Below are 24,994 nucleotides of genomic sequence, written 5' to 3'. Positions count from 1 at the left end.
GGTATATAACGCTATAGTCAGTCCCTATGGTCCAAAATTCAAGTGCTTCGTAACACAGACGGGGGTGAATTTTATGAATGAAAGTGAAAGTTCGGTCCCAAAACGCTATCACGTATCCTCACACATTTTTAAGTGGGTATATGGAAATCCTTGGCCATTCCTAGTGGGTATACGGCGTCGTCCTGCGTATCACGTAGACTACACCACTGCTCTCACGCTCTACATCCTCTCACCTTTGCCACTCGTTCTCCCTCCCCAGAAGGCACGGTCAGCCCAGCGGAGTACTACCAGGTGTTGCCGGCGGGCTACTGGTGGTCTCTGCTCTACGGGACGGGCGTCCTCCTCCTGTGCCTGCTGGTGTGCCTGGTCGGGGTCCACATCTACGCCAAGGCCACCTTCCTCATCTTCCTGGTGGTCATGTTTGTGCTGGGCACCATCTTCATCAGTTTCTTCGCTGTCGGCCCGCGGACGATCTCCCTCCCCCCCCTGGCTCCACGACCCCCCAACAGCACGGGCCCGGTGCCCCCCACCACCGGCAACTTCACAGGCTTCAAAGTGGACACGCTGCTGGGCAACCTGGCAGGTATGGGGAGGTGGCACACACGTGTGTGTGTGTGTGTGTGTGTGTGTGTGTGTGTGTGTGTGTGTGTGTTTGTGTGTGTGTGTTTGTGTGTGTGTGTGTTTGTGTGTATTATCAATGCATCATCAACGTGATTTCAGTCATATTTAATTCATGGATGTTTTCTGATCTCACACACACACACACACACATATATATATATGTTACGGTACATGTGGGAAAACTAGGGTTAGGGTTAGGTGCTAGGATGCTAGGGTTAGGGTTAGGGTTAGGGTTAGGGGTAGGGGTAGGGTTAGGGTTAGGGTTAAGGTTAGGGTTAGGGTTAGGGTTAGACATGCCAGCATGTATCAAGTCACCCTAGCACCTAACCCTAACCCTAGTTTTCCCACATGTACCGTATTCCCACATGTACCGTAACATATATATATATATATATATATATATAGGCTTACCTTCCTGATTTGTTTATTGTTTACTAGGGTAGCTGGTAGTGAAAAAAGGTAATAAATTAGTTGTAATTATTGTGGGTCTCGTAAATATCCTCTGGCTCCTACTTCCATGTAGGGAACCGACCGTACTGAGGGATTTATATTCAGTCTGGAAATCACCCTCATGATTACTCCACTAATTGCTATAACTCAGCCACCCAGACTCCCCCTAAAGACCCTGCTGTCAACAAAATGTCAAATATACACACGTTTAGTGTGCAACTGCAAAGCTTTCCCTTTCACCAGGAAAATGTGTCTTGAAAACGGCTTAGTATGTATGGAAGCTATACATTTCTCGAGGAATAATTAGAACATATCTCGTGACGTTAGAATTATAAGGTTCTATCTCCATTTTTGTCAAAATTTAGTTTTTTTACATAATCTGATCCATTAGGTGTTTATTAATGCCTGTGTGGTGTTATTTTAAAATTTTTGACATTTTTTAGTTAGTAATTAATAAAATACAACGGTTCCATCTCACAAAACATAATGGAATGTAAAAACTTTGACGCTCAATATCTCTGAACGACCCTAAACGGAGATAGAACCGTATCATTCTAAACTCACGATTTCTAGAGGAATAATTAGAACATATCTGTTGTGCTATTTGAATGACGTTTCCTTCCTCCCCTAGCTGACTACACAGTGGACTACACCACAGAAACCATGATGACCTTCGCCACAGTGTTCGCTGTTATGTTTAACGGTTGCACTGGCATCATGGCTGGCTCCAACATGTCAGGTAAGAGAGGATATAATAATAATAATATAATAATCAGGGGTGCACATAACTTTTTGGGGCCAGTGCTCAGAGGAGCACCTAGGGATGCTGCTTGGTGCTCCCCGAGCTCGCGAGTCACGACCCCGTCCCACAGGATGGATGAAAAAGGGATACATGGATAACTTATATTAGCAAAACGACATTTATTCATAAATAAAGATGAACGAACAAATTATTGTGTGCAAAACAAAAGAAACAAATGCAAAATCAAATCTTTAAGCATGAAAGTCTGTCAGACTCCTTTAAACACAATGAAATCAACTGACATCTCTTTAAGCACTAACTGAATGTCTGTTCTTTAAACACAATGAAATCAACGGACATCTCTTTAAGCACTGCTCTGTTCTGTTCTGTAAACAAATCAACTTTTCAACAAAAAGTTACAGCCTAAGCATTTATTTATGCTACAAGCTTAATCATCATCATCACTGCTCTCTTGACTGCTGTAAGTTATCACTGTCCTCAATTTCAACCATGGTAGAGGATGTTGTAATGTAGGCCATCACTTTAAATAGCTCATTATTTTGATTGTGCAACAAAGTCTTTTTTTTCTTCTTTTTCTAATAGAATTCCCAACCATATTCCCTGGGTCAGGGGTCTAGGTGCGATAATGAAGCTGTAAAACAAACGTCTGAACGTTTGAAAGCTTCAGAGAAAAGAAACGTGAAGTGCCTTGTATTGGTGTTGTTTTTCCTTTTAGCGACGAGTCGTTCGGGACTGAATGTTCACGTGTCGGCGTGATAACCGTGCGATACGCGATACGCGGAATGAAAGTACGAGTTACGATACTTCCCGAATGTTTTCGTGAGGGGAAGCGCTGGCAAATAGTTACTTAGTGGGGCTTGCTTCTTTGACATTTTGACGGCTCGTCGGGTGCCTCAGTGATGCAGCAGTCAGCAGTTGGATTTTGAGGAAGTAAATTCCTCTCCCAGCGCTCCCAGCTGTTGGTGCGCAAGAGCGCCTTCATGCAGCTGGTCTGCCGCGCAGCATGCATTTTGGCGACGCATGCGCACTGGCGCACCAGTTATGTGCACCCCTGATAATAATAATAATTATCAACCTCAACCGCATTATTATTATTATTAGAGGGTATGGTGATGGCATGGAGCCTTATCTACTCTGTGCTCAAGAGATGTGGGATAGTCAAAGAGTGAACTGGTAGATACTCCCGGTGTGTGTGTGTGTGTGTGTGTTTTTGTGTGCGTGCATGCGTGCATTTGTCTGCGTGTCTTGACCCTATGTTGTGCTGTATCCTAGGTCTGCGTGTCTTGACCCTATGTTGTGCTGTATCCTAGGTCTGCGGGTCTTGACCCTATGTTGTGCTGTATCCTAGGTCTATGTGTCTTGACCCCATGTTGTGCTGTATCCTAGTCTTTGACCCTATGTTGTGCTGTATCCTAGGTGACCTGAAGAGTCCCAGCTACTCCATCCCCAGGGGAACCATCACTGCCGTCATCTTCACCTTCATCATCTACAACCTGCTCAGTGTGCTGGTGGCCTGCTCCTGTGACCGGTCAGTCACACACACACACACACACACACACACACACACACATACAGTACACATACACGTAGGCACGCACACTTGAGATACGGTCTCTTCTGCCCTCTCACACATATCCTCCCTGTGTCTGTCTCAGTGCCAGTGTGCAGTATTGATGTATCACTAAAGCAAGTGTTGCCCAAGCGCTAAACTGACATAAAAGGCCCATAAAGGAGCATTGGAAATCAATACAGCCATCAATTATCCTCCTCCCTGTCCTCTCGTCTGCCCCCCCCCCCCCCTCCCTCTCTCTCATATTTGTAAACTCTCCTCCTCTCGCTCCATTTGTCTTCTAGTAACTACCTTTTAGTTGATCTTTTCAACTAAGTTTTAGTTTACTTTTTTTAGGTTTAGTTTACTCTGTTAGGTTGAGGGTCAGCTGGTAAGGTGTGTGTGTGTGTGTGTGTGTGTGTGTGTGTGTGTGAACATATACATCTTAAATCACCACCATTCGCTCCTCACATGACCTCTTAAGAGTGCCGTTTCCCTAGAGGCACTGAGGCCCCCTTTCACATGGCGTGTTAGTGTGAGGAGGGGGAGGGGGGTCGAAGAGTGTTAGTGTGTGGAGGGGGAGGGGGGTCGAAGATTAACAGATTAACAGACCATTCATTGATTGTCCCTATCAGTGGTTATCAGCACTGTGTTTCATAATATCGACAATGTACATTACAGATAACTCATGACAGTCTCTAGGCCTACTTGTCCATGCGTGTCAGAATTTGTATAAATGTCGCGTGGAAATAGTCACTTAACATTATATTACGTTACAGAGAAGGCAGGGAAAGACCAGCAAAGACCTAAAGGAAGACCAGCTTCAGTGAAAGAGAAAGGGAGGGAGAGAGAAAAGGAAGAGAAAGAGGGTGACTCATAGATGAATCACCCAGTTGATCAGAAATCCACTCTGTTTTCCTTTTACATATGCTGGGTCATGAGGGAAAATTTATACACACACTCACACACACACACACACTCACACACACACACACACACACACACACTCACACTCACTCTCTCTCTCTTGTACACTTATTTCCTCATACGTGTTTTATAGGACTATGTTTCCATTTTTATTTGGCTAGTGGAGCTGTTCTGTTCTGTTCTAAACTCCTTGGTTTAGCGTGTCTTGATTGGCTGCTGCGCATGATTCGGTTTCTGTCAGGTGTCGTGATTGCTTTGGGTAGTCAGGCAAACGGTGTAAGGTCAGGTGAAAGGGGTAACGTCCTTTAGAGTAGGAGAATGTGCTTCAGAGAAAAATCTGTATGTCTTGCTTGACATGAGGTTCCTGAATGCCACACAATGTTGTTGTGACACTGTTGTAACAATGCCGCAAAATAGGTCACAGCAGGTAGTGTAGGCTAGACTCATGACACAAGGTGAACCGTGGAATATTATTGAAAAACATGTATTATCTTTGTCCTGGTTGTCAGTTGTCAAATGTGTAAGTTGCCCTATTATCAAGAAAACCTTTTGTTACTTTTGTGATATTGGAACAAACATGTCACTGCCATCACCGTTTGTCGTTAAGCGAGGACACAGACAAAATAAAACGGATTAACTGGATTAAAATATGAAGAATTGTATTAAAGCCATCACTCAACGTCACGTCAGAGCGTCAGGATAGATTCCATGCCAACAACAGGAAAAAAAGCTCTGTCACCCACAGTAGACTCTCTGGTTGCCGTAGCAACCACAGCACCTAGGTGATGTAAGCAGTTGCCATGATTTGGGTCAGCAGCAACTGTCACTGAGAAGGAAAAAAATTAAGCTTTTTGAGTTTGATGTCCGTTTGTCAAGGTATGTTGTAAATGAGGGTAGTAACACACAATATACAGAAGGTGGCAGTCACACCACCTCCCCAACTAGAGGAGTTCTCATATTGGTTGCAGAAACATGTGCCATGATTTCTTTCCTTGAGTTTTCTCACTGGAAAGGTAAAGAAAGTAACATTTTTAGCAAAAGCCAATGATAAATAGCTACCCCCTCTCAAACTTTTGTTAAGCGTGCCAGGCGAAAGGCATTCTATCCAATATATACCTAAAATTAATGTCAGGGAGATGTAGAATGGCTGTTCAAATCCACAATATCTGTATGGGTGTGGGGGGCAGTAGCGGACTCAGGCTGTTTGAAAGGCAGGGGCGAAAAGGAAAAAAGGGCACCTACTGCACAACATGGGACCCCATCAGTGCACATGGTCAAGTTTAGACCATTGGAAGGGCAGCCAATAGGGCACATCCTCTAATTTTGCCACTCAAAGGGGCACTTTAGTGCGACGTTTTTCAACTGTGGGGGGGCACATGGTCAAATTTAGACCATTGGAGGGGCACCAATTGGGCACGTCCTCTAATTTTCGCCACTCAAAAGGGCATTTTTGCCACTCAAAAGGGCACTTAAGCGAGACTTTTTTCAACCGTGGGGGCACCAGGAGGGGCGGTCGCCCCCCCTGCCCCCCCCCCCGAGTCCGCCAGTGGTGGGGGGTGTGTATGGAAGAGCCCACTGTAAAAGATGATCTATACGTGAGGATGATATGATGAGAGAGATGAAGATCCAGTGTCCAATGATAAGAAGTCCATTAACCTCATGTGACAGGTTAGCCGGCTGTGACAGATAGCCCATAGCCCAACTCACCCAGCCTCTTTCACAGACAAAGCCCTACCAAATCCCCCCCCAATAATATACCCTCAGTGTAGTGGTGTGTGTGATTGTGTGTTTCTTTCTCTCCGAGTCTGGCAAGGAACTTCTTCAGTGATCAGTGCATGTGTATGTGCTCTTCCTCTGTCACACACATTCACACACTTTCTCTCTCTCATCCTGAATGACATGCAGTGTGTTTGTGTGTTTCGGTACGAGTCCATGTGTGCACGGTTTGTTCTCTGGTTGAGTGACTTTGGAGTGTATGCGTATTCAACTCTCTGGTTGAGTGACTTTGAACTGCGTTTGCCCCCCCCCCCCCCCCCCTCTCAACCAACCACCATTTCTCTCTCTTTCTCTCTCTCTTTCTCTCTCTCTCCGCACTCCTGTGTATTGTCCCTCAGTGACCTGTTGGTTAATCCTCGCCTGCTATAGAAGCTTATGTATTAATTACTAGCGGGATAATTATATTAATTTAAATCTGCCGTCCTCCTTTTCTTCTCCTATCTCTGACATGCAGCCTGGCGTGTGTGTAAGCCTCGCGGTCCCCCAAGTGTCTCTCCTTCCTTTTTCTCTTATGATTTTTTTTTCAGTTCTTTCCAGCCCCCCACATGGCTGTCTGTTCGTTTGGACTCTGCCGCCGGGTGCTGTTTGTGTTTCACACTCTCTTTTTCCAGCTCACTCCGCTTTTCCTCCTTCACTCTTTCCTCCTTCACTCTTTCCTCCTTCACTCTTCGCTCTTTCCTTCCTCATTCCTCCCTGTTTCATTCACACCTTCGATCTGAAGTGAGAAGTAACAGGCGATAGCGATAAGAAGCTGTACAGTTATTCCCTAACAAACTTCAGTTTGGACATGATAAAGTGAACTCTACATAATAGTGGTCAAGTCAACTTAAGAATGGCCATTTTTGCAAAACAATTGTCTGGTAGTTTTTGCCTGCTGAAGGGAAAGCCATAGGGCTACATGAAAACAACTCTTATCTGCCAATAAATTACTTTCTGCATCGATGTTGGGAAAGGAAAACTCCAGACTGACCAACTGCAAGTTCGCGTCGAAGCGAAATTATGTTTGGAAACAGAGGAACTGAAATGATTAGGCCTAAATTATGACACAAAATAGATATTTAACAATAAATACATACATCATGACATTGTATGCCTAACTCACAGATGATTTGGATGAGACGTAGACCCAGAGCATAACTATCTCCAACATATTCATCATAGTATTTTGATTACTGATATCTATGCAGTAAATGTCAATGTCTTATCAGAATACAAGACAACACTTTTTCCTCAGCAATTGCCCCAGTTCTTATTTATCTCTCCAACAAAACTGATAGTACAGCTGTGGGTGGAGATACTCAGATGGGGGGGGCGGTATAATTATAATTAGACCTTCCTGTAGCATAACAAACTGAGGCGAATCTGAATGGCTTGTTGAATCGCATGTTTCTGAAATACACAGCCCACAAAAACGGACCAAATTACTTTATTTCACAGTTTCTGTGTTAGTAGGGTCATCAGAGACCCAAAATGTATAGCACAAGCACTGGAAAAGTGAGTTTTTCATAATACGGGACCTTTCTGGAAGCGCGAAGGCTGTTTCACATACTTTTAGCGCATATTCTAGATTAACGACCTCACCGACTCCTCCAGATGACGGAATTGCTCGGGAAATAGGCTTAGCTAGCCAGCTAACTAACTAATAGCTCTTCCAGAAGCCTATTCATTGGCGTTAACCTTAATCTGGAATTCTAGCTAGTCAGATTGGTATAATGTAATATGGGATTTATATTGATATACAAGGGTCATGTCTGTGTGTGTTTTCTCCTGTTTGTTGTGAACAGATGGCTGCGAAGCCGCTACACACATTCACTGTGTCGTCTTAGAAATTGGTGTTATGATTCTGTGTGTAGTCTGAAGCTGATTATCGTTACCATTAGTGCATTGGAATGTCTTTGATCTGAACTGGTCTTAAGACACTACTCCAAATATTTCTTAAATCAGCATCTCTACATGTACGGCAGTTCTCTACATGTCTGTCTCTACAGCATCTCTACATGTATGGCAGCCATTCCATTCCAGTGTCTGTTGAATTCCAATACAGGCACTCCTCATTCTACTTAGTGAGGTACTGATTAGGTGATCACCTGAACCGAATCTCATTTAACAAGGAGAAGTATAAAAACCACTGCTGTGGTCGTCACTATCCTCTTGCAATAGGACCAGCTGGATGGCAACAACATTGCTAGTAGTAGTACCTCAAAAGTACCGTAATTGGAATAAAAAAATAACTATTGACCATGACCAAGTGTTGAAAAGAAAAGTTTTGAGTGAGAAAAGCCCAGTCATGGCCAGACCAATCGCCACACCTGAACCGCAGTGAAAACCTCTGGAAGGTGATCAAGAGGAAGATGGATGGTCACAAGCCTTCAGACAAAGCCGAGCTGCTTTAACATTTGCGCCAGGAGTGGCATAAAATCCCCCAACAGCAACGTGAAAGACTGGTGGAGAGCACGCCAAGACTCATGAAAGCTATGATTGAAAATCAGGGTTATTTCACCAAATATTGATTTCTGAACTCTTCTTAAGTTAAAGCATTAGTATTATGTTGTTTAAGAATTAATATGAACTTGTTTTCTTTGCATTATTCAAGGTCTTAAGACACTGCATCTTTTTTTGTTATTTTGACCAGTTGTACTTTTCTGCAAATAAATGTTCGAATATATCTAAATATTTTTTATTTGATAGACATACTGATATACTGATGTTGTCAGTAGTTTATAGAATAAAACAACATTTTCAATTGTACTCAAACACATACCGGTACCTATAAATAGTAAAACCAGAGAATTTGATCATTTTGCAGTGGTCTCTTAATTTTTAAGCTGTGTGTGGTGTGTGGTGTGTGTATACATTACCAGTCAAAAGTTTGGACACTTTTTCTCATTCAATGGTTTGTCTTTATTTTTTATTATTTTCTACATTGTAGATTAATGCTGAAGACATCAAAACTATGTAAGAACACATATGGAATTATGTAGTAAACCAGAATGTTTTATATTTTTAGATTCTTCAAAGTAGCCACCTTTTGCTTTGATGACAGCTTTGTACACTCTTGACATTCTCTCAGATTCACAAGGTAGTCATTTTCAATGAGTGTTTTTCAATTAACAGGTGTGCCTTATCAAGAGTTAATTTGTGGAATTTCTTGCCTTTCTTAATGGCACCATCAAACGCTAAGATGAAACGTCCTCTCACGAGGACCGCCCCAGGAAAGGAAGACCAAGACTTACCTCTGCTGCAGAGGATAAGTTCATTAGAGTTACCAGCCTCAGAAAGTGCAAATTAACAGCACCTCAGATTAGAACCCACATAATTGCTTCACAGAGTTCAAGTAGCAGACACATCTCAACATCAACTGTTCAGAGGAGACTGTGTGTGAACCGGGCCTTCGTGGTCAAATGCTGCAAAGAAGCCACTACTGAGGAAGAACAACAATAATAAGAGAATCGCTTGGGCCAAGAAACACAAGGAATGGACCAATCAGACCAGTGGAAATCTGTACTTTTGGTCTGATGAGTCCAAATTTGAGATTTTTGCTTCCGACTGCCGTGTCTTTGTGAGACGCAGAGAAGGTGAGCGGATGGTTTCTGCATGTATGGTTCCCTCCGTGAAGCATGGAGGAGGAGGAGGTGTGATGGTGTGGGGGTGCGTTGTTGGTGATTTATTCAAAATTCAAGGCACACTTAACCAGCATGGCTACCACAGCATTCTGCAGCAACATACCATCACATCTGGTTTGCGCTTAGATAGTGGGACCATCATTTGTTTTTTTCAACAGGACAATGACCCCAAACACCTCCAGGCCATGTAAGGGCTATTTGACCAAGAAGGAGAGTGATTGGAGTGCTTGCGTCAGATGACCTGGCCTCCACAATCACCCGACCTAAACTCGATAAAACAAAAAATGTGCAGTTTTATCACACAGCACAATGCCACAGATGTCGCAAGTTTTGCGGGAGCGTGCAATTGGCATGCCGACTCCAGGAATGTACACCAGAGCTGTTGCCAGTGAATTGAATGTTCATTTCTCTACCATAAGCCGTCTCCAAAGTCGTTTCCAATTCTCGGAAACACCTTATACGCCTATATATATATATATATATATATATATATATATATATATGTTATGGTTCATGTGGGAAAACGGTACATGTGGGAAAACTAGGGTTGGGTTTAGGTGCTACGGTTAAGGTTAGGGGTAGGGTTAGGGTTAGGGTTAGGGTTAGGATTAGGGTTAGACATGCCAGCATGTACCAAGTCGACGTAGCACCTAACCCTAACCCTAGTTTTCCCACATGTACCGTATTCCCACATGTACCGTAACATACATATATATATCCAATTTGGAGTCTTCTAAATGGGAGAATGACAGGTGCGTAGTTTGTGCGGGGTACCTATACTGTTCGAATCCCACCCAGTGCCCTGGCGGAAGATGTGCCTACAGAAATGTTTTGTTTCCAAAATGATCTCTCTCTTCACAGTTTGTTTTAAAGGGGTAATATGATGAGCAAGCGGGTTGGTGAGAGGTGTGATCACATCTTTAAGCAAATTTGTGATCAACTCTAAGCTACTGATGATGTATTCTGAGATATTGGATTGGCTGAAATGTCACCATTGAGTGTATAGGGGGCAGGCTTTTTCAGAACAAGTCAATATACAAATGAAATAGATATACTTTTTCGAAAGTTTTAAGAACTTACTGAAGACACTGTCGAACGAACACAACCATTTAGTGGGCTCAATGCTGGAGGAGGGGGCGGGGTCAGTAATTTCTACAGATCTCAATGATGTCTCTTTTTTAAAGGTAGTGTTTCATGGGTCTGTAATGGGCAGCGAATTACAATATAGGGCCTGAGTGGGGGAAGGTGAGCAAATAATGTAATCAACTGTAGGCTGATGTCGCAGCGATATTCTGCTGTCCTGTATGAGCCTACTGTAGGCTACTTTTCTATCCATTCTCAATCTCACGGAACAACTTTCAATGGACAACTTTATTCTGTAATCCATACGTTGCATTATTAAATGGGACTTGTGCTTATTCATATTAAAATGCACTAAAGCATTTCCCCCTCTTATCCATCTGTCCGTCCTACTATCAAGTTATTTTTTCTGAGTGGGGCAGTCCCACTCATATTTTTCATTCTATTCGACAGAGATAGTGAAGACAGACAGGAAAGCAAGGAGAAGAAGGGAGAGAGGGCATGTCAGCGGGGCATGGGCCGCACCCGAACCCATGCCGACATGGGCATATGTGTGCACTGTAGACCGCGGTGCTAGACCACTGGACCACCCCAGGCCACCTACTATCACACTTTCATTTAACTACCCATCATCATCCTTTCTCCCCACCACCAGTCACTACTGCTTTTCATCTATCTGCCATGCTACTCTCTGACCATCTTTGATCCATCTCTCCATCTGACCTACAATCTCAGTCAGTGCAATTTAAACTTCCAACATATGGCTTAAGCTAAGTTTTGCGAAAAACAGAATAAACTGAACCAAATCTAAAATATATGATATTTAAGCAAAAACGTAAACATTTTCCTAAGCCATTATTTTTAAGAAGGTGACGATATGGTAACGAGCACCGGAATACTGGCTGCATGATATTAGTATGGAGCGGGGGAGGCTATACGGTCGGCTTCAAAAAAGAATCCGTAGGAGAGACGATAGTGTACTTACCAGCAGGAAACCTCGGTGCAACGAACACACCAGGCCAGTAGAAGAATAAAGGGGCGTTTTTTTCATTAATTCAGGAACGCCCCCACATGCTAGAACGCCTGAATTGTGGACCACAATTACTCCCTTCTCCTCCCCTCCTCGATCCTTCTCCTCCTCCTCCTTTCCCTGTCCTTTATTTCTTCCCCTCCCGCTCGCATCTGTCCTTCACCCTCCACTCATTATTTTTCTCTTCCGTCTTCCCTCCCTCCTCCAGCTCTGGCTCATTTGCTATGCTAGTCTCTTGACCAGACTCCAGACATTGTTAGGCAACAAGTCCAGCATTCTCCATGTTCCACCTCTCTCCCTCCCAGTTTCATCTGCCCTCCTTCTTTCCTTCTCTCTCTCTCTCCCGTCACACTCATCCCTCTGTTCCTCGTGCTATCACCCGACAGCAGAGTGCCTATCCTTGGCTCTTTCACTCCCTCTCTCCCACTCTGTCCAGCCTCTCTCTTTATTGGGTTGCTATCTGCACAACACAGAGGTGTTGTCTCTCTCTCTCTCTCTCTCTCTCTCTCTCTCTCTCTCTCTCTCTCTCTCTCTTTCTCTCTTTCTCTCTTTCTCTCTCTCTCATATCAGCATGTCCTTCAACACCACTGGTCACTGATAACACACACACAGAGATGGAGGGAGTAGTAGAGAGAGAGAGAGAAGACAATGAGGAAGAGGGAAGGATTATGTAGCAGAGGTGAAGACATAAGAGACTGAATTAGTGACAATGTAGCACAAAGGACAATTACATACTGTAGAATGTTTGGAAGGGAGAGCACACGACGGAAGTGTAGCTAACAGAGATTGAGACAGAGATGGAGCAGATATTGTGTGAAAGGGGTAGAGAGAGATGGAGATGGAGAGAGTGTAGAGGAGATCTCTACAGGGCTCGTTAGATATTGATCCCATTTAATAATCATCAGCCACAGCCTAGTCCCCTGGGAGCACTTAACTTAAGCAGCAGGGTTTCTCTCTCTCTCTCTCTCTCTCTCTCTCTCTCTCTCTCTCTCTCTCTCTCTCTCTGAGCGTGTGAGTGGGTTGGTAGGAGTTGATCAGATCTGCCATTTAGGGCTGTATGTGTGGTATATGACCAACAAGACCTTGAAGTCAGTACGATGTGTTACTGGTATATTGCTGTTATTGAGTGAAAGACAATTTTTTAGTTTTGCATTATTGCATAGATCGAAATAACATATTCTGCCTGTTCTTAATGTGACCAAGTTTGGGTATTTTTCTGGGAGACGACTAGACATCCCTCTAATTTGAATGGCACTTCTGTGAAATGTACTTCTGATTTCTCGGACCAATTACCAACAATTCAGTTTTTATCAGAGTTGAGGAGGAACTTTTTAGCCATCCGTAATTAAATGTCAGTCACACAGTCCTCCAGGATAGGCTGTGACATGCCAAGTTTCATTGCAATGTAAAGTTGCATATCGTTTGCATAGCAGACAGATTATCACCTAGGGCAGAGGTTCTCAAACGTATTACTCAAAGGTCTGCATCTCGCGTGATCGTGGCAGTAGTACCCTGACTGACCTGTACGAGGCAGCCATGTGCGACAGGGCAAATAAAGTTCCGAAGAACAGACTTCCGGTAGAGAGAGGAATGGAGTAGTCGCAGATTTCGAGCTCTCCCACGACCTTTTCGTTTATAACCTTTATATACCAGAATATGTCTCTGTCCTTTCGCGAAGGCAGACACTATTTGTTGTCCAGCACCATGGCTTCTGGACCCAGGCAGAAACAGAAAGAAGATGTCGAAAAAGACGAGACACGCTGAGGACACCCCGATTAGCATGCTAGCTCTGACGATCCAGAAGATACAGATTCACAATCTTCAAGATTTAAAGACAATCTGTGTAGTAGAGGAATGGGCCAAAATCACACCTGAATACTGCGGGCGATTAGTTACTTCATACAGAAAGCGTCTTGAAGCTGTCATTACAAACAAAGGCTTCTCTACTAATTATTGAATTAATTTCAGTTAGTGTGTTCAATACTTTTTTCCTGTTTCATTCCACTTTATTACACATAACTTTATTTACATATGGACTTTAATGTTTAGATTTTTTCGTCTGGATTGTTTGAGTTAATACCAAAGTCTGGGGGAAATTTCACTTGAATAGGCTCATTGGAAAAGTCATTTACTGGACAAAATGTTGATGTGTTCAATACTTATTTCCCCCACTGTAAATGTGCCCAATGCCACATAAAAACAAAACAAAACAAATGACAGACTGACCAGTTCAATAAGAATCAGATTCAGCGTCAATATCAGCAAAATACGGGGCATCTCTCAAGCTGCGTGCACACCAGGCCATTGCGTTGCACCGGAAGTCATTCATCTCAATGGGGCAGTTGCGTTGATCAGTTGCCTTGCTCTGCATTGCGTTTCTTGACCGTCAGGGTGCGCTAATCAGTCAAAAAATGTCAGCTTTTGCGTTGCGTTGGATCCGTTAAAACAACCGGAAGTAAACCGGAAGTAGTTTCTTGCCCAGAGCTCTCGCCTCAGATGTAAAATCCGCCATTGGCTAAAATCTGTAATTTGGCTCTACAAGTGTTAATATGTTAATATTAATATTTATGAAGTTTTTATATGTTTTCAGGCGAGAAAGTAACCATATATATTCACAAAATGTGTCCAGTTTATCAAAATAACCCGTTTATATATCTTATCTGACGTTTTTTCCCCCACTTCTGTGGGAAACTTCGCTAGCAACACGAGTAGAGCTTTGCATCTGCATCGCACGTTGAAGTACGTCAAGCCCATCCCACCAGGTTGCGCCAGAACGGTGGGTCACGGTCCCTGGTGTGCACGGAGCGTCACAGTGAAAATATGCCCTGTGTCATCCAACAAAACCAATCAAAGAGGCCTACTAGTATGTAAACAGCCAGTTTACAGCATATAACGACCCATTTAAACTGTTATATTAACAAATGAACATCATCACGTTCACAGCACATTCCCACCACCAGCTAGCCGTGCTCTTCCCTTCGTCCGCTAAACGAAGTTCATTCTTCTGCTTTCTCCGGTATCTTGATTCTCTTCGGGTCGATGTCAAAGTGCCTTGCAGCTTGCTCTCCCGAATGTTTCCGCCACATACTGTAAAGCTCTCTCTTTAAAATTCATATCAAACAGAATATATAATAGAGGCCACTATTAGAGGATTTACGGTAACTGCCAATTGAAGAACGCAGCACAAGCCCACAGCTGAGCGCAGGTGATCTCGTGTCTTTTATACTCAAAATAGAAATGCTTGGAATGTAATGGAGGGTGTCTGTAAACATGCAAGATACAGTGCATACATATACAAATAAGTGGGCAATATAAGTAAGTGGGCAATTACATATAAATATCAGATTTGCGACACACATACACGGCTCAGACAGTGCATATTTATTTCTACCTCAGACATATTCTTACAACTACATTTACATTAGTTGTAAAAAAAAGTGTTCTAGAGAAAACAAGACATATTACGTATCTGTGCTTTAGGAGCTGATAGCAAATTCTCCGCAGTTAACGTCGCCATGATAACGATGTGTCATCGATAGGGAAATAAAATAAGCCACATTAAAACCACATTCATCTGAGGACAGGACCGCTGTGAATGATCTCCATATCTATACTGGATATTCAACGTCACTAACAATTTATTGATCGATTAGAAAATGTATTTCAAAATAGAAAACGTTACTCTTCATAACGTATTGTATTCGTAACACAAGGTATGGGCTGGGTCCGTATTGACTAGCAGTTCGGTCCCGAGGCGGACTGAGGTCCGGACTTTGAGAAGCCCTGACCTAGGGGGTCACATTATTAGGCAAATGTTTTTAAGACCTCTTAGGATATATCTTTTTCTAAGGTTTTATTGTTCATTTCTCCTAGCACCAGTTAGTTAGATATCTTATCAGTTTTCCTGTTTATAATAGGCACGTTATCAGTATGGTACCCTACACAAGACCAATTATAAGGTGTTAAGGAGTTACTGTCTGTCTGGGACTGTCTGGTTTAGCCTTCAAGCCAGGTGCAGCAGAATACTCCTTTCTCACGTCAAACACAACACAAACACTCAATTCATAGTTGACTTGATGCACATGCTGTATCAGGCCACTTATCTCAACAGGCTTGCATTGGCAATAGCCTAATGAACAGAACGTCCTGCAAGATTGAGCCAATAATGTTGAGAATTTGTGAAGTAGGCGTGAAATGTGACAGAGGTTTGTGCTAAGAGGTGGTTTTGGTGGGTCCTAAGAGGTCCTAAGTGGTGGTTTTGGTGGGTTTGCAATGTGCCTGCCTGAAACTGGCACATTGCAAACTTAGGCTGCCTGAAACTGGCACATTGTCTCTGCTTGTTTTAAAGGACAAACCTAAATTAACACCAACCCTTCCACCTCAGCACATGCAAGCTGATGTGAGACTGGTAAATTTGCCGATCTAATTTTAATTTAATTTTGCCATTTAGCAGACGCTTTTAATCCAAAGCGACTTACAATTACGAATTACAGGGACATTCCCCCTGGAGTAACTGAGGGCAAAGTGCCTTACTCAAGGGCACACTAGTAGTGGTGTGGTTTCAGGCGGGATTTGAACTCACAACCTTCCGATCACAAGTCCAACTCACTATCCACTAGACCACCACTACCCCTTGATCTGGCTGTTTTGATTTGAAGATAATACAGCGCCAACTTTTACAAGCTGAAACAGCCGACGCGCTTGTGTTTTACAATACCGTTGCACTGAAAATGGAGCCCTTGGAGTGTGAGAGAGGAGCGTTCATCATCTTTCACAATAGGAGATCAAACGGCACTGTCGTTGTATCAGCCACATGTAAACACATCAACGTCAAATGGTGGTTCCAACGTTTGGTGCTATGATCGGCTGCAAAAAGAGCCAGAAGATGGTAGTATACTTACCAGCATGAGGGAAACGTCAGTGCATCAAACGCACTGTGCCAATAGAAGTAGAAAGGCGTATTTTTTGCATCACTGCAGGAACGCCGTCATGCAAGAAATTGCCCCAAATTGTAGTAGGCCACAATCACACCCTCCTCTCCCTCTCTTCTCATTCCTTCTAAGAAATTTAAAAAATCTCTCTACCTCAGTGATGAAACCATGTGAGGTGTGTGTGAATGTGAGGTGTGTGTGTGTGAATGTGAGGTGTGGCACATTGTAAAACACGCACAACGCCCCTGTAAAACACACACACAACGGCCACATAATCCATAGCTAGCTGTCGTTAGGAGATATACCAGTATAGCCGGTTTGACTTGGACATTGTTGATTTTGCTTGTATAAAAAAGCAATTCATTAAATCATGTATTAATAGATTCATGTATGAAATAAACAATTTAGCAAATTAAACATGTTGATAAACAAACAAGAGAGAACTGACGGACGAGAGCTGGAACGAGGCCGAGCGTGCAATCTCTTTCAGCTCTATTACTCGTTTAGCTGCACCCCCCCTTCACTTAAAAAAGCTATTTTCTTCTGTCAGCTGCTTTATTTTGGTCTGTTCTTTATTTCGATGGCAGAGCTCATTTCGGCCGGATGATCTGATCAATAATCTGCATTACTGCCTCCCAGAGAGGGTTGGAAGGGACACAGAGGGCACACACACACGCACACACACACACACACACACACACACACACACTGTTACCCTGGTCTCCCTCTTTGCATGGCTGTCACCCCCTCTATGATAGCTTTGTTTTTGAGAGCAGGTTTGAAAATGTCAACCTCGTTTAGATTTATTCTGCACCTGCCATACGTCAGAGAAATTAATAACCAGGCCATAAGACTGACCAAGCCCATCACTCACCCACCTACACACACACACACACACACACACACACACACACACACACACACACACACACACACACACACACACGCATGCATGCATGCATACAGTCTTGAATAGAGTTACTCTTAATGGTCCTTTTCACACAAATAACACGAGTGTAAACACACATGCTCATTGGAGTGTAGGTGCGTGTTTGCGCATAGGACCATTGAAAGTTAATCTGTATTAAGAAAATGTCAGAGACTCTGATTAAAGCAATGGCTCATAAACTTTAAAGTGCAGCACACTACTCATAACACACACGCGCAGACACACACACACACACGCACACACACACACACACACACACACACACACACACACACACACACACAGGCTCTTTGGTAAGTTTGTTTGGGGAGTGTGTGTGGTGGGGGGGCACATGCTTTGTTTTGGTGTGTGTGTGTGTGTGTGTGTGTGTGTGTGTGTGTGTGTCAGGATTGCCTCAAAGGCTCTGTTTGAAATAATTGTGTGTTCAGATCTTTGGATAGAGTGAACAATACATAATAGGACCATGATGATAAGTATTAAAACTGCTCAACCTGAAAGAAAACGTGACAAGAGTTCTAATTACGGAGGAGAGAAATAGAGAGGGAGGGAATGGACATGAGGGTGGGCAAAGCATAAAGGGGGGATGTGAAGGAGGGAGAGAGATTGAGACTGAGAGGTAGTCAGAGGGGGGGTTAGCACGGGATATGGCGAGAGAATTTAAAGGGAAGGTGAAGGGATGGAGCAGGAAGTAGACAAATGGAGGGAGTAGAGAGAGGGAGGTGGAGAAAAGGAGGGTGAGGGTTCTGTTCTAACACATTCGTGGTGTAGAAGTGTTAACTATTCATTCGCGGATCAAAGTACCTCCATGGATTTTTTTGGGAATTTTGTTGGCACTAACATTTTATGTGTTCATGAAGAATGATCCACAAATGCATGGCTTTATTTCTGTTCACTGTCTCCATGCTACTAAAACATCTTGGTGGAGTTATTATTTTATTTTTTTCTTCCAGTAGTTTAGTAAGGCTTCTGCAAAATGTCCTTTTGTGTTGACAGAATAAAGCTTGGTGCATATTAGGTTGTTATCATTAATTGTCACAACAGGCTCTCTGCGAACGTTAAAACTGCCCTCCAGCTAATACGTAGAAACACATTGAAAAGTTATCTAGGTTATATTATTATTAGAGAGGATGTTGTTGTTTAGTACTTCAAACTGGTGGCATATTTCCAACAAACGTACTATGCCCTGCTCCTTTAAAATAATGGTTTACAAATACAACTCAAGAGGGGTGTTGTGTGTGTGTGGATCGTAAATTATATTTGTGCATTGTGTTTACGGATCATGGCACACATTTGTTGCATTTACATTTTTTGGCATTTAGCAGACGCCTTATTCCAAAGCGACTGACAATCAATACATTTGAATACTAAGCATGTGAATCATCATCAGCATTGTGAGTTGTACTCTATATTTACCATGGAACTAATTTATCTCCATAATGTAACCATCTTAAAAATGAATCTATTGTTCATATCGGTGGTCTTCTTTTAGCTAGCAATGGCACTATTGAGAACATAGTTAGTGGGACAGTGAAACATGTGTGCTTGTTTTGGCTCTACACCAATACTACTCAATCAATAGTTCCAAGTACTGAGGATTAAGTAGAGATTTTCTGATGTTATTTGATGGTATCTGTGTACATGTTGATGGTATCTGTATTGATGGCATCTGTGTACATATTAGTTTCACCATTCAAAACACATTTTAGACGTAGTCCCCCTATTTAAGACCACCAAAACGGACGGGACACTCATGTTTACTAACTCGTGTTTAGTATTTGTCCGACAATCCTTTGTCCAATAACTGCTTGAAGTCTGTGACCTATTGACCCCACCAGAGCCTTGATATCTTCTCTGGAGATGCCAGGCCTGTACTGCAGCCATCTTCAGATGTTTGTTTTTTGCCTTGAAGCCCAATGCACACAGCGTGCGATTTCTGTTGCACGACAACATTCCATTTTTGAGTTTGAATGGAAGTCTATGAGAAAATCGCATCCCAATGCACACGGCCCCTATTTTAATCGCACGGCGAAAATTCGATTCCATTCATGACAACAATGGAATGTTGTCGTGCATCAGAAATCGCACGCTGTGTGCATTGGGCTTAAGTCTCCTCTTCAGCTAATGAAATGTATGTTCAATATGATTTTATCTGTAGATTGACATGGACAGCAAACAATTTTCCATTCAAACATTCCATACGATTTATGCTACTTACAATGTAACTATTACCCTTTTTCTCGTGATTGACATTGGATCAACTAATGCGCGCGCTGTAGGTCTATGGTTGTTTTAGCAAATAAACATGAAATCATTAGGCTACAGGACTTGATGTATACAGTAGGTAGGCCTCTTCAAGTACTGCACTTGAACATGTGTTATTTGGGCAATTAAAATGTACTTTATTAGCAATCTAGATATAACTAATAATACAAAATGATTTAAGTTACACTATGGATGTCCAATTCAGCAATGATTAAACATCAGAACAAATTAAATACGATCAAAATGACGATATATGCTACCCATTAATTAAGGTCACTGCAGTGTATCTATGTGCTTTAGCCCTGGTTAAAGAAAAGCAGACTTCTAGAGTGTATTGTTTTATCAGTTGAATAATGCTAGCAGCAACAGAGACAGACACAGCTGGCATTGATGGTTCCTGGTTGATGGCTGATGGTTGCTGGCTGTGCTTCTCCTCTTGGTAACCCAGGGCACATGCTCGATCGGCAGGGGTCTGCCGGGGTTCATCTTTAGCTCACTCATTCTTCTCATGTTGTTCTAGACAAGAGTGAATAGTGAGCATACTGACCAAAGGAAAGGGAGTATGAGAAAGTACGCAATTTGTTGGCTAATGCTATTAAAACCGTCTACCGGTATACTGTATATATGCAGGGGAAAACGCACTGAGAACGAGACCTCCGTTGCTGTGCACCCTATAGTCCACAATATCTATACAATTACCAAACATAACAAATGCAACAAAGTTAAATACAGAAATTAATACATCATATAAAACCGCAATATATCAAGAGAAACAATCACATTCTTCACCCAGGAGGTCCTCAACCAACACTCTAAATTCTAAACTCTAAACTCTAAAGCCAGATTGGTGCACGGTTTGAATAGAATGAGAAGATGGTTCACATCTGGGAGTTGACCAGGGACTCCTTAACACTTTGCAAAGGCAAGACAGCTTGGATATTAGATGGTAGTTAACTAGGTCGGAGGGCTCATCACCTCATGCCTTCCAAACCTTGGGAATAGCACCTGGGATAACAGTTTAGATTATAAATGTGTTAACGACGCTGCAGTCAGGGAAAGCTACAATATGCTTGGATCAAGCAGATCAGCCACTATTGATTTATTTATGTTAATGTTAAGCATCTAGACATCTAGTACATCACAAGTAGGACATCTAGTACATCATTAAGCAGGACATCTAGTACATCACAAGTAGAAGATTGTTGAAATAAAAACAAAGATCCCATTTACATTTACATTTTTGGCATTTAGCAGACGCCTTATTCCAAAGCGACTTACAATCAATACATTTGAATACTAAGCATGTGAATCATCAATCCACCATTCGTTGCAGGAAGAGTAATCTAGCTCAGGCCCGGGGCCATTGATAGAAGGAAAAACCTTCTCCCTATCACCTTCTTCTAAAATCTAGTTTTTTTGTTTGTTTTTTTGTTGTTGTTTTTTTTACCCTGGAGAAACAGAGAAACAGTACAAGGGGGGCAATAGAAGTTCTTAGGGACACAGTAGAGGGGAAAGCGGGTGTCTTTATGAGACGTAGTGGTGAGGGACAGAAGATGTCTCAGGAGGAGCAGTTAAGATGTAACCTGAGAAGAGATGGGTCTTCAGTCTACGACGGAAGATGGGTAGTGACTCTGCCGTTCTGACAGCCGTGGGGAGCTCATTCCACCAGCGGCAAAAACACAAAGATTCCCTAATAGTTGATGGATCTCCCCAAATTGTATCCCTCAAATTTGGCTGTCAATGAGAAATTGTAACAAAGATATGCACCGGAGGCAGAATTCTTACATTTGAACAATACACTTAATTAACTCTATCATTATTATCATCATAATCATAATTACAACCACAAATGAAACAGTGGAAAATTAATTGGATACATTGAATAAGAAAAAAGTATAATAATAATAATAATAATAACTTTCATTTATATAGTGCCTTTCAAATCCCAAGGACGCTTTACAAGGGGATGAAACGGACAGACAAAACAGAAAACAAACAAAGCAAAAACTAAAACAATGACTAGGGGCCAAAGGCCTTGGAGAACAGATGGGTTTTGAGGGCTAGTTTGAAGGAGTCCAGGGTGGGGGCGTTGCGGATCACTGTATGCATGTTCTGTACATTAGAACAAAGAACAAGGTACAGTATATGAACAATGTTAAACAAACATATATAAAATCGAACAAAGAACAAGAACAAATAATAAGGTATTTGAACACAGCCACAAACAAATAGAAAATATGCATGTTCTATTAGAACAAAGATTAAGATGGTGTTAATGATGGCCTAGCCTATAGCATTTTTACACACTCACAGTTTATGCAAGTCCTCGGTCCTCAATACTGCCAATCCAACAGTGGCAGATTGTAGTGCAGGAAGCACAGCGTCTCTGCATTTTCTCACTCGAGAGCTCTCTGTCCTCATAAATGTTCCCAACAGTGCTGAAAACCCTCTCACTTTGGAGGTGAGATGAGGTACAGTGGGGGTGCAAACATTCGGGCACCCCTAGTCAAAATGCCTTTTTACAATTAATGATAAGTGAAAAGAAAACAAACATATCCTCTAAAACACTATGTGCCACTGTCTGGCTACGTGGGCTACATATGAAGCCTCTGGTAACCATGCCAGACAAGCGCGTAGTGAGCTTCATAATGGAGACGCTGAGCAACCGCAGCTTTCGCCTGCATACCAGCAATGACCAAAGCAGCGGGGTGAGAAAGCTCAAGAACGGCGTCCTGCAGGGCGTCCCGCAGGGCTCAGTGCTGGCACCATTACTGTTCAACATCTATATTTATGACCTACCTGCAACAACATCGAGGAAGTACGGCTACGCCTTGGGCGTAAGACGACTCGGCCATCTTACTCAGCAAGCCGTCCTGGGAAGCAGTAGAAGAGGGCCTCTGAGGACATGCAACATCCTGTCTTCATACCTGACGAACTGGCGCCTCAAGCTCAGTGTTGATAAGACCCTAACAAGAATGTTCCACCTCTACAACTAGGAAGCCACCCGGGAATGTAACATCATGCTTGACAATGCCCGGCTACAGTTCCAGCCCTCCCTGACATGTCTCGGTGTGATGATCAACAGAACACTGTCATTCGAACAACACCTGGACAGTGCCAAGGCAAAGACAACCGCAAAGACAACCGCACTGATACGCCGTCTTGCCGGTAATACGTGGGGAGCCACCACAAAGACACTGCGCATTTCCTCCAAGGCGAAACCTTGCTTTAAAATGTGCAGAAACGTGTCATGTTTAACTTTGGAGCATTTAGTGTTCAGGTTTCCTTTCGATCACTTGGAGATTACTTGTAACAGACATTTAAACCAGTGGTGCCCAAATCTTTTATATCCTTGCCTGTAGAGATAGCCCCTTAAAGCGGCCGCTGTTTTGGCTCCATCACTAAAGGGTTCCCTTTCTTCCTGTCAATCACAAGCTCTTTTAAGGAAGCACTCCAGCCCTTAATATATCCCCTCGGGTACCTCTGGGTTAATCTGTGAATTCAGCATGTTATCAAAGTGACTGTCTAGGAGACTGGGACTGTTCTGGGACTGGGACTGTCCACTCTAGGCCTTTTATGGTCTCCCACTCCTCAGTGTTGGTTGCTGATGGTGTTCTGTCTGGTGGTGTGGTAGACGCCCGCGTAACCTTCTCTGCCTCTTCCCCAAGCCAGGTTTTGGCTTGATTTACTAATAAAGTTCTCAGTGAGTGTATATTTATTGGTGGTGCATTGTCTTACAATCTGTAACTAAACTTATTTCAATACCAGTAACGTATCTAGAAAAACATTTAATCATAACACATCCAATTCAGCTACTTATTTACGTCTGAATTCATTCTCAAATCAAAATACTTGAAATGGAATTTGGGGAACATTTCTGGGATTTTTTTTTTTCTTTCACCTGAATTGCACGCGATGACCCTTGTCATCGTTTGTTTGTTTGTTTCATTTCGCAGGTGAGCAGTCAATTGGCAGTTTTTTTCTCTAAATCACTTTTTGACGGCTGCGACGTCAGATTCTCCATTTCAATGGAGCTTCTGACTTTGCAAACCTAAATGACGAGTAGCGTGTTTGTGGTGGCTTATTATAACTGAGCAGGGCTACCATGCCCATGCACATGCCTCCCAGTTTGTACCAGGTGTGATTCAATAGTGTTTCAGCAAATAACACACGTGCAATAGCGCAGTTCGATAGTGAGGGGTCTCCCTCATCTCTAGTTTATGTGTCTCAGGGACTGTGTGTACTTATTGTTTATTTGCTTATTCACTTTAATGGATCTGACATGTTTTCAAAAGAGAAGCAGTCAGGTCAAAATCTCTCTCTCTCTCTCTCTCTCTCTCTCTCTCTCTCTCTCTCTCTCTCTCTCTCTCTCTCTCTCTCTCAGTGTTCTGCTCCAGAGGGACTACAGCTTTCTGCGGGACATCAACCTGTGGAACCCGTTCGTGACCATCGGGGTGTACTCCTCCACCTTGTCCGCAGCCATGAACAACCTCATAGGGGCCTCCCGCATCCTCTACGCTCTGGCACGGGACGACCTGTTTGGTTGGTATCCTTCTGTCCTCCTCTTTCATTCTGTGTCGTCCCTATCTCGCCTACTCTCTCACATCAGCCCTTTTCATGTGCACGTTTCTCTGTGGTGCGTGTGTGTATGGGGACGAGGGGGTGTGGAGGTTGATGACATAGCTCAGTGACAGAGACCGCTGCCTCCGAGGGGTTAAACACATCTGGAGCCTTTTGGTGTGCATGTGTGAGATGTATGCCTGGTGCTTGCAATAGAGCTCTCAGGTCTTCTGACGCTGGTTTTCTCTGTGTACCACATGTACAAAAGAAGAGATTTGGTGAGGCTGCATTCTCATTTTATGCACCCAAATTGTGGAATGCACTGCCAGTTTACATTAGGGACGCAACCTCAGCAAATATGTTCAAGTCAAGACTAAAAACCCATCTTTTTAATATTGCCTTTAAATGACTAAATAATGAAATTAAGATTATAAAAACCCATCCTTTTAATATTGCATTTAAGTTACAAAATA

The 24,994-nt window shown here is 42.9% G+C and overlaps 1 protein-coding gene across 1 annotated transcript in view; it reads left to right on the top strand.

The window, feature by feature from the left end:
- LOC308172852 (solute carrier family 12 member 9) overlaps nucleotides 1–24,994 on the top strand; it is a gene marked incomplete at its 5' end in the record, with an annotated part of 50,465 nt that overhangs the window by 4,573 nt on the left and 20,898 nt on the right. The window contains 4 exon segments of the mRNA XM_080547798.1: nucleotides 260–583; nucleotides 1,703–1,810; nucleotides 3,251–3,362; nucleotides 24,346–24,505. Of these exon segments, the coding sequence (XP_080403924.1) occupies nucleotides 260–583; nucleotides 1,703–1,810; nucleotides 3,251–3,362; nucleotides 24,346–24,505 (704 nt within the window).

This window comes from Nansenia antarctica (assembly GCF_963989245.1).
Source record: "Nansenia antarctica genome assembly, chromosome: 17".
Lineage (NCBI taxonomy): Eukaryota > Metazoa > Chordata > Actinopteri > Argentiniformes > Microstomatidae > Nansenia > Nansenia antarctica.
This window is presented reverse-complemented; position numbering and strand designations above follow the sequence as displayed.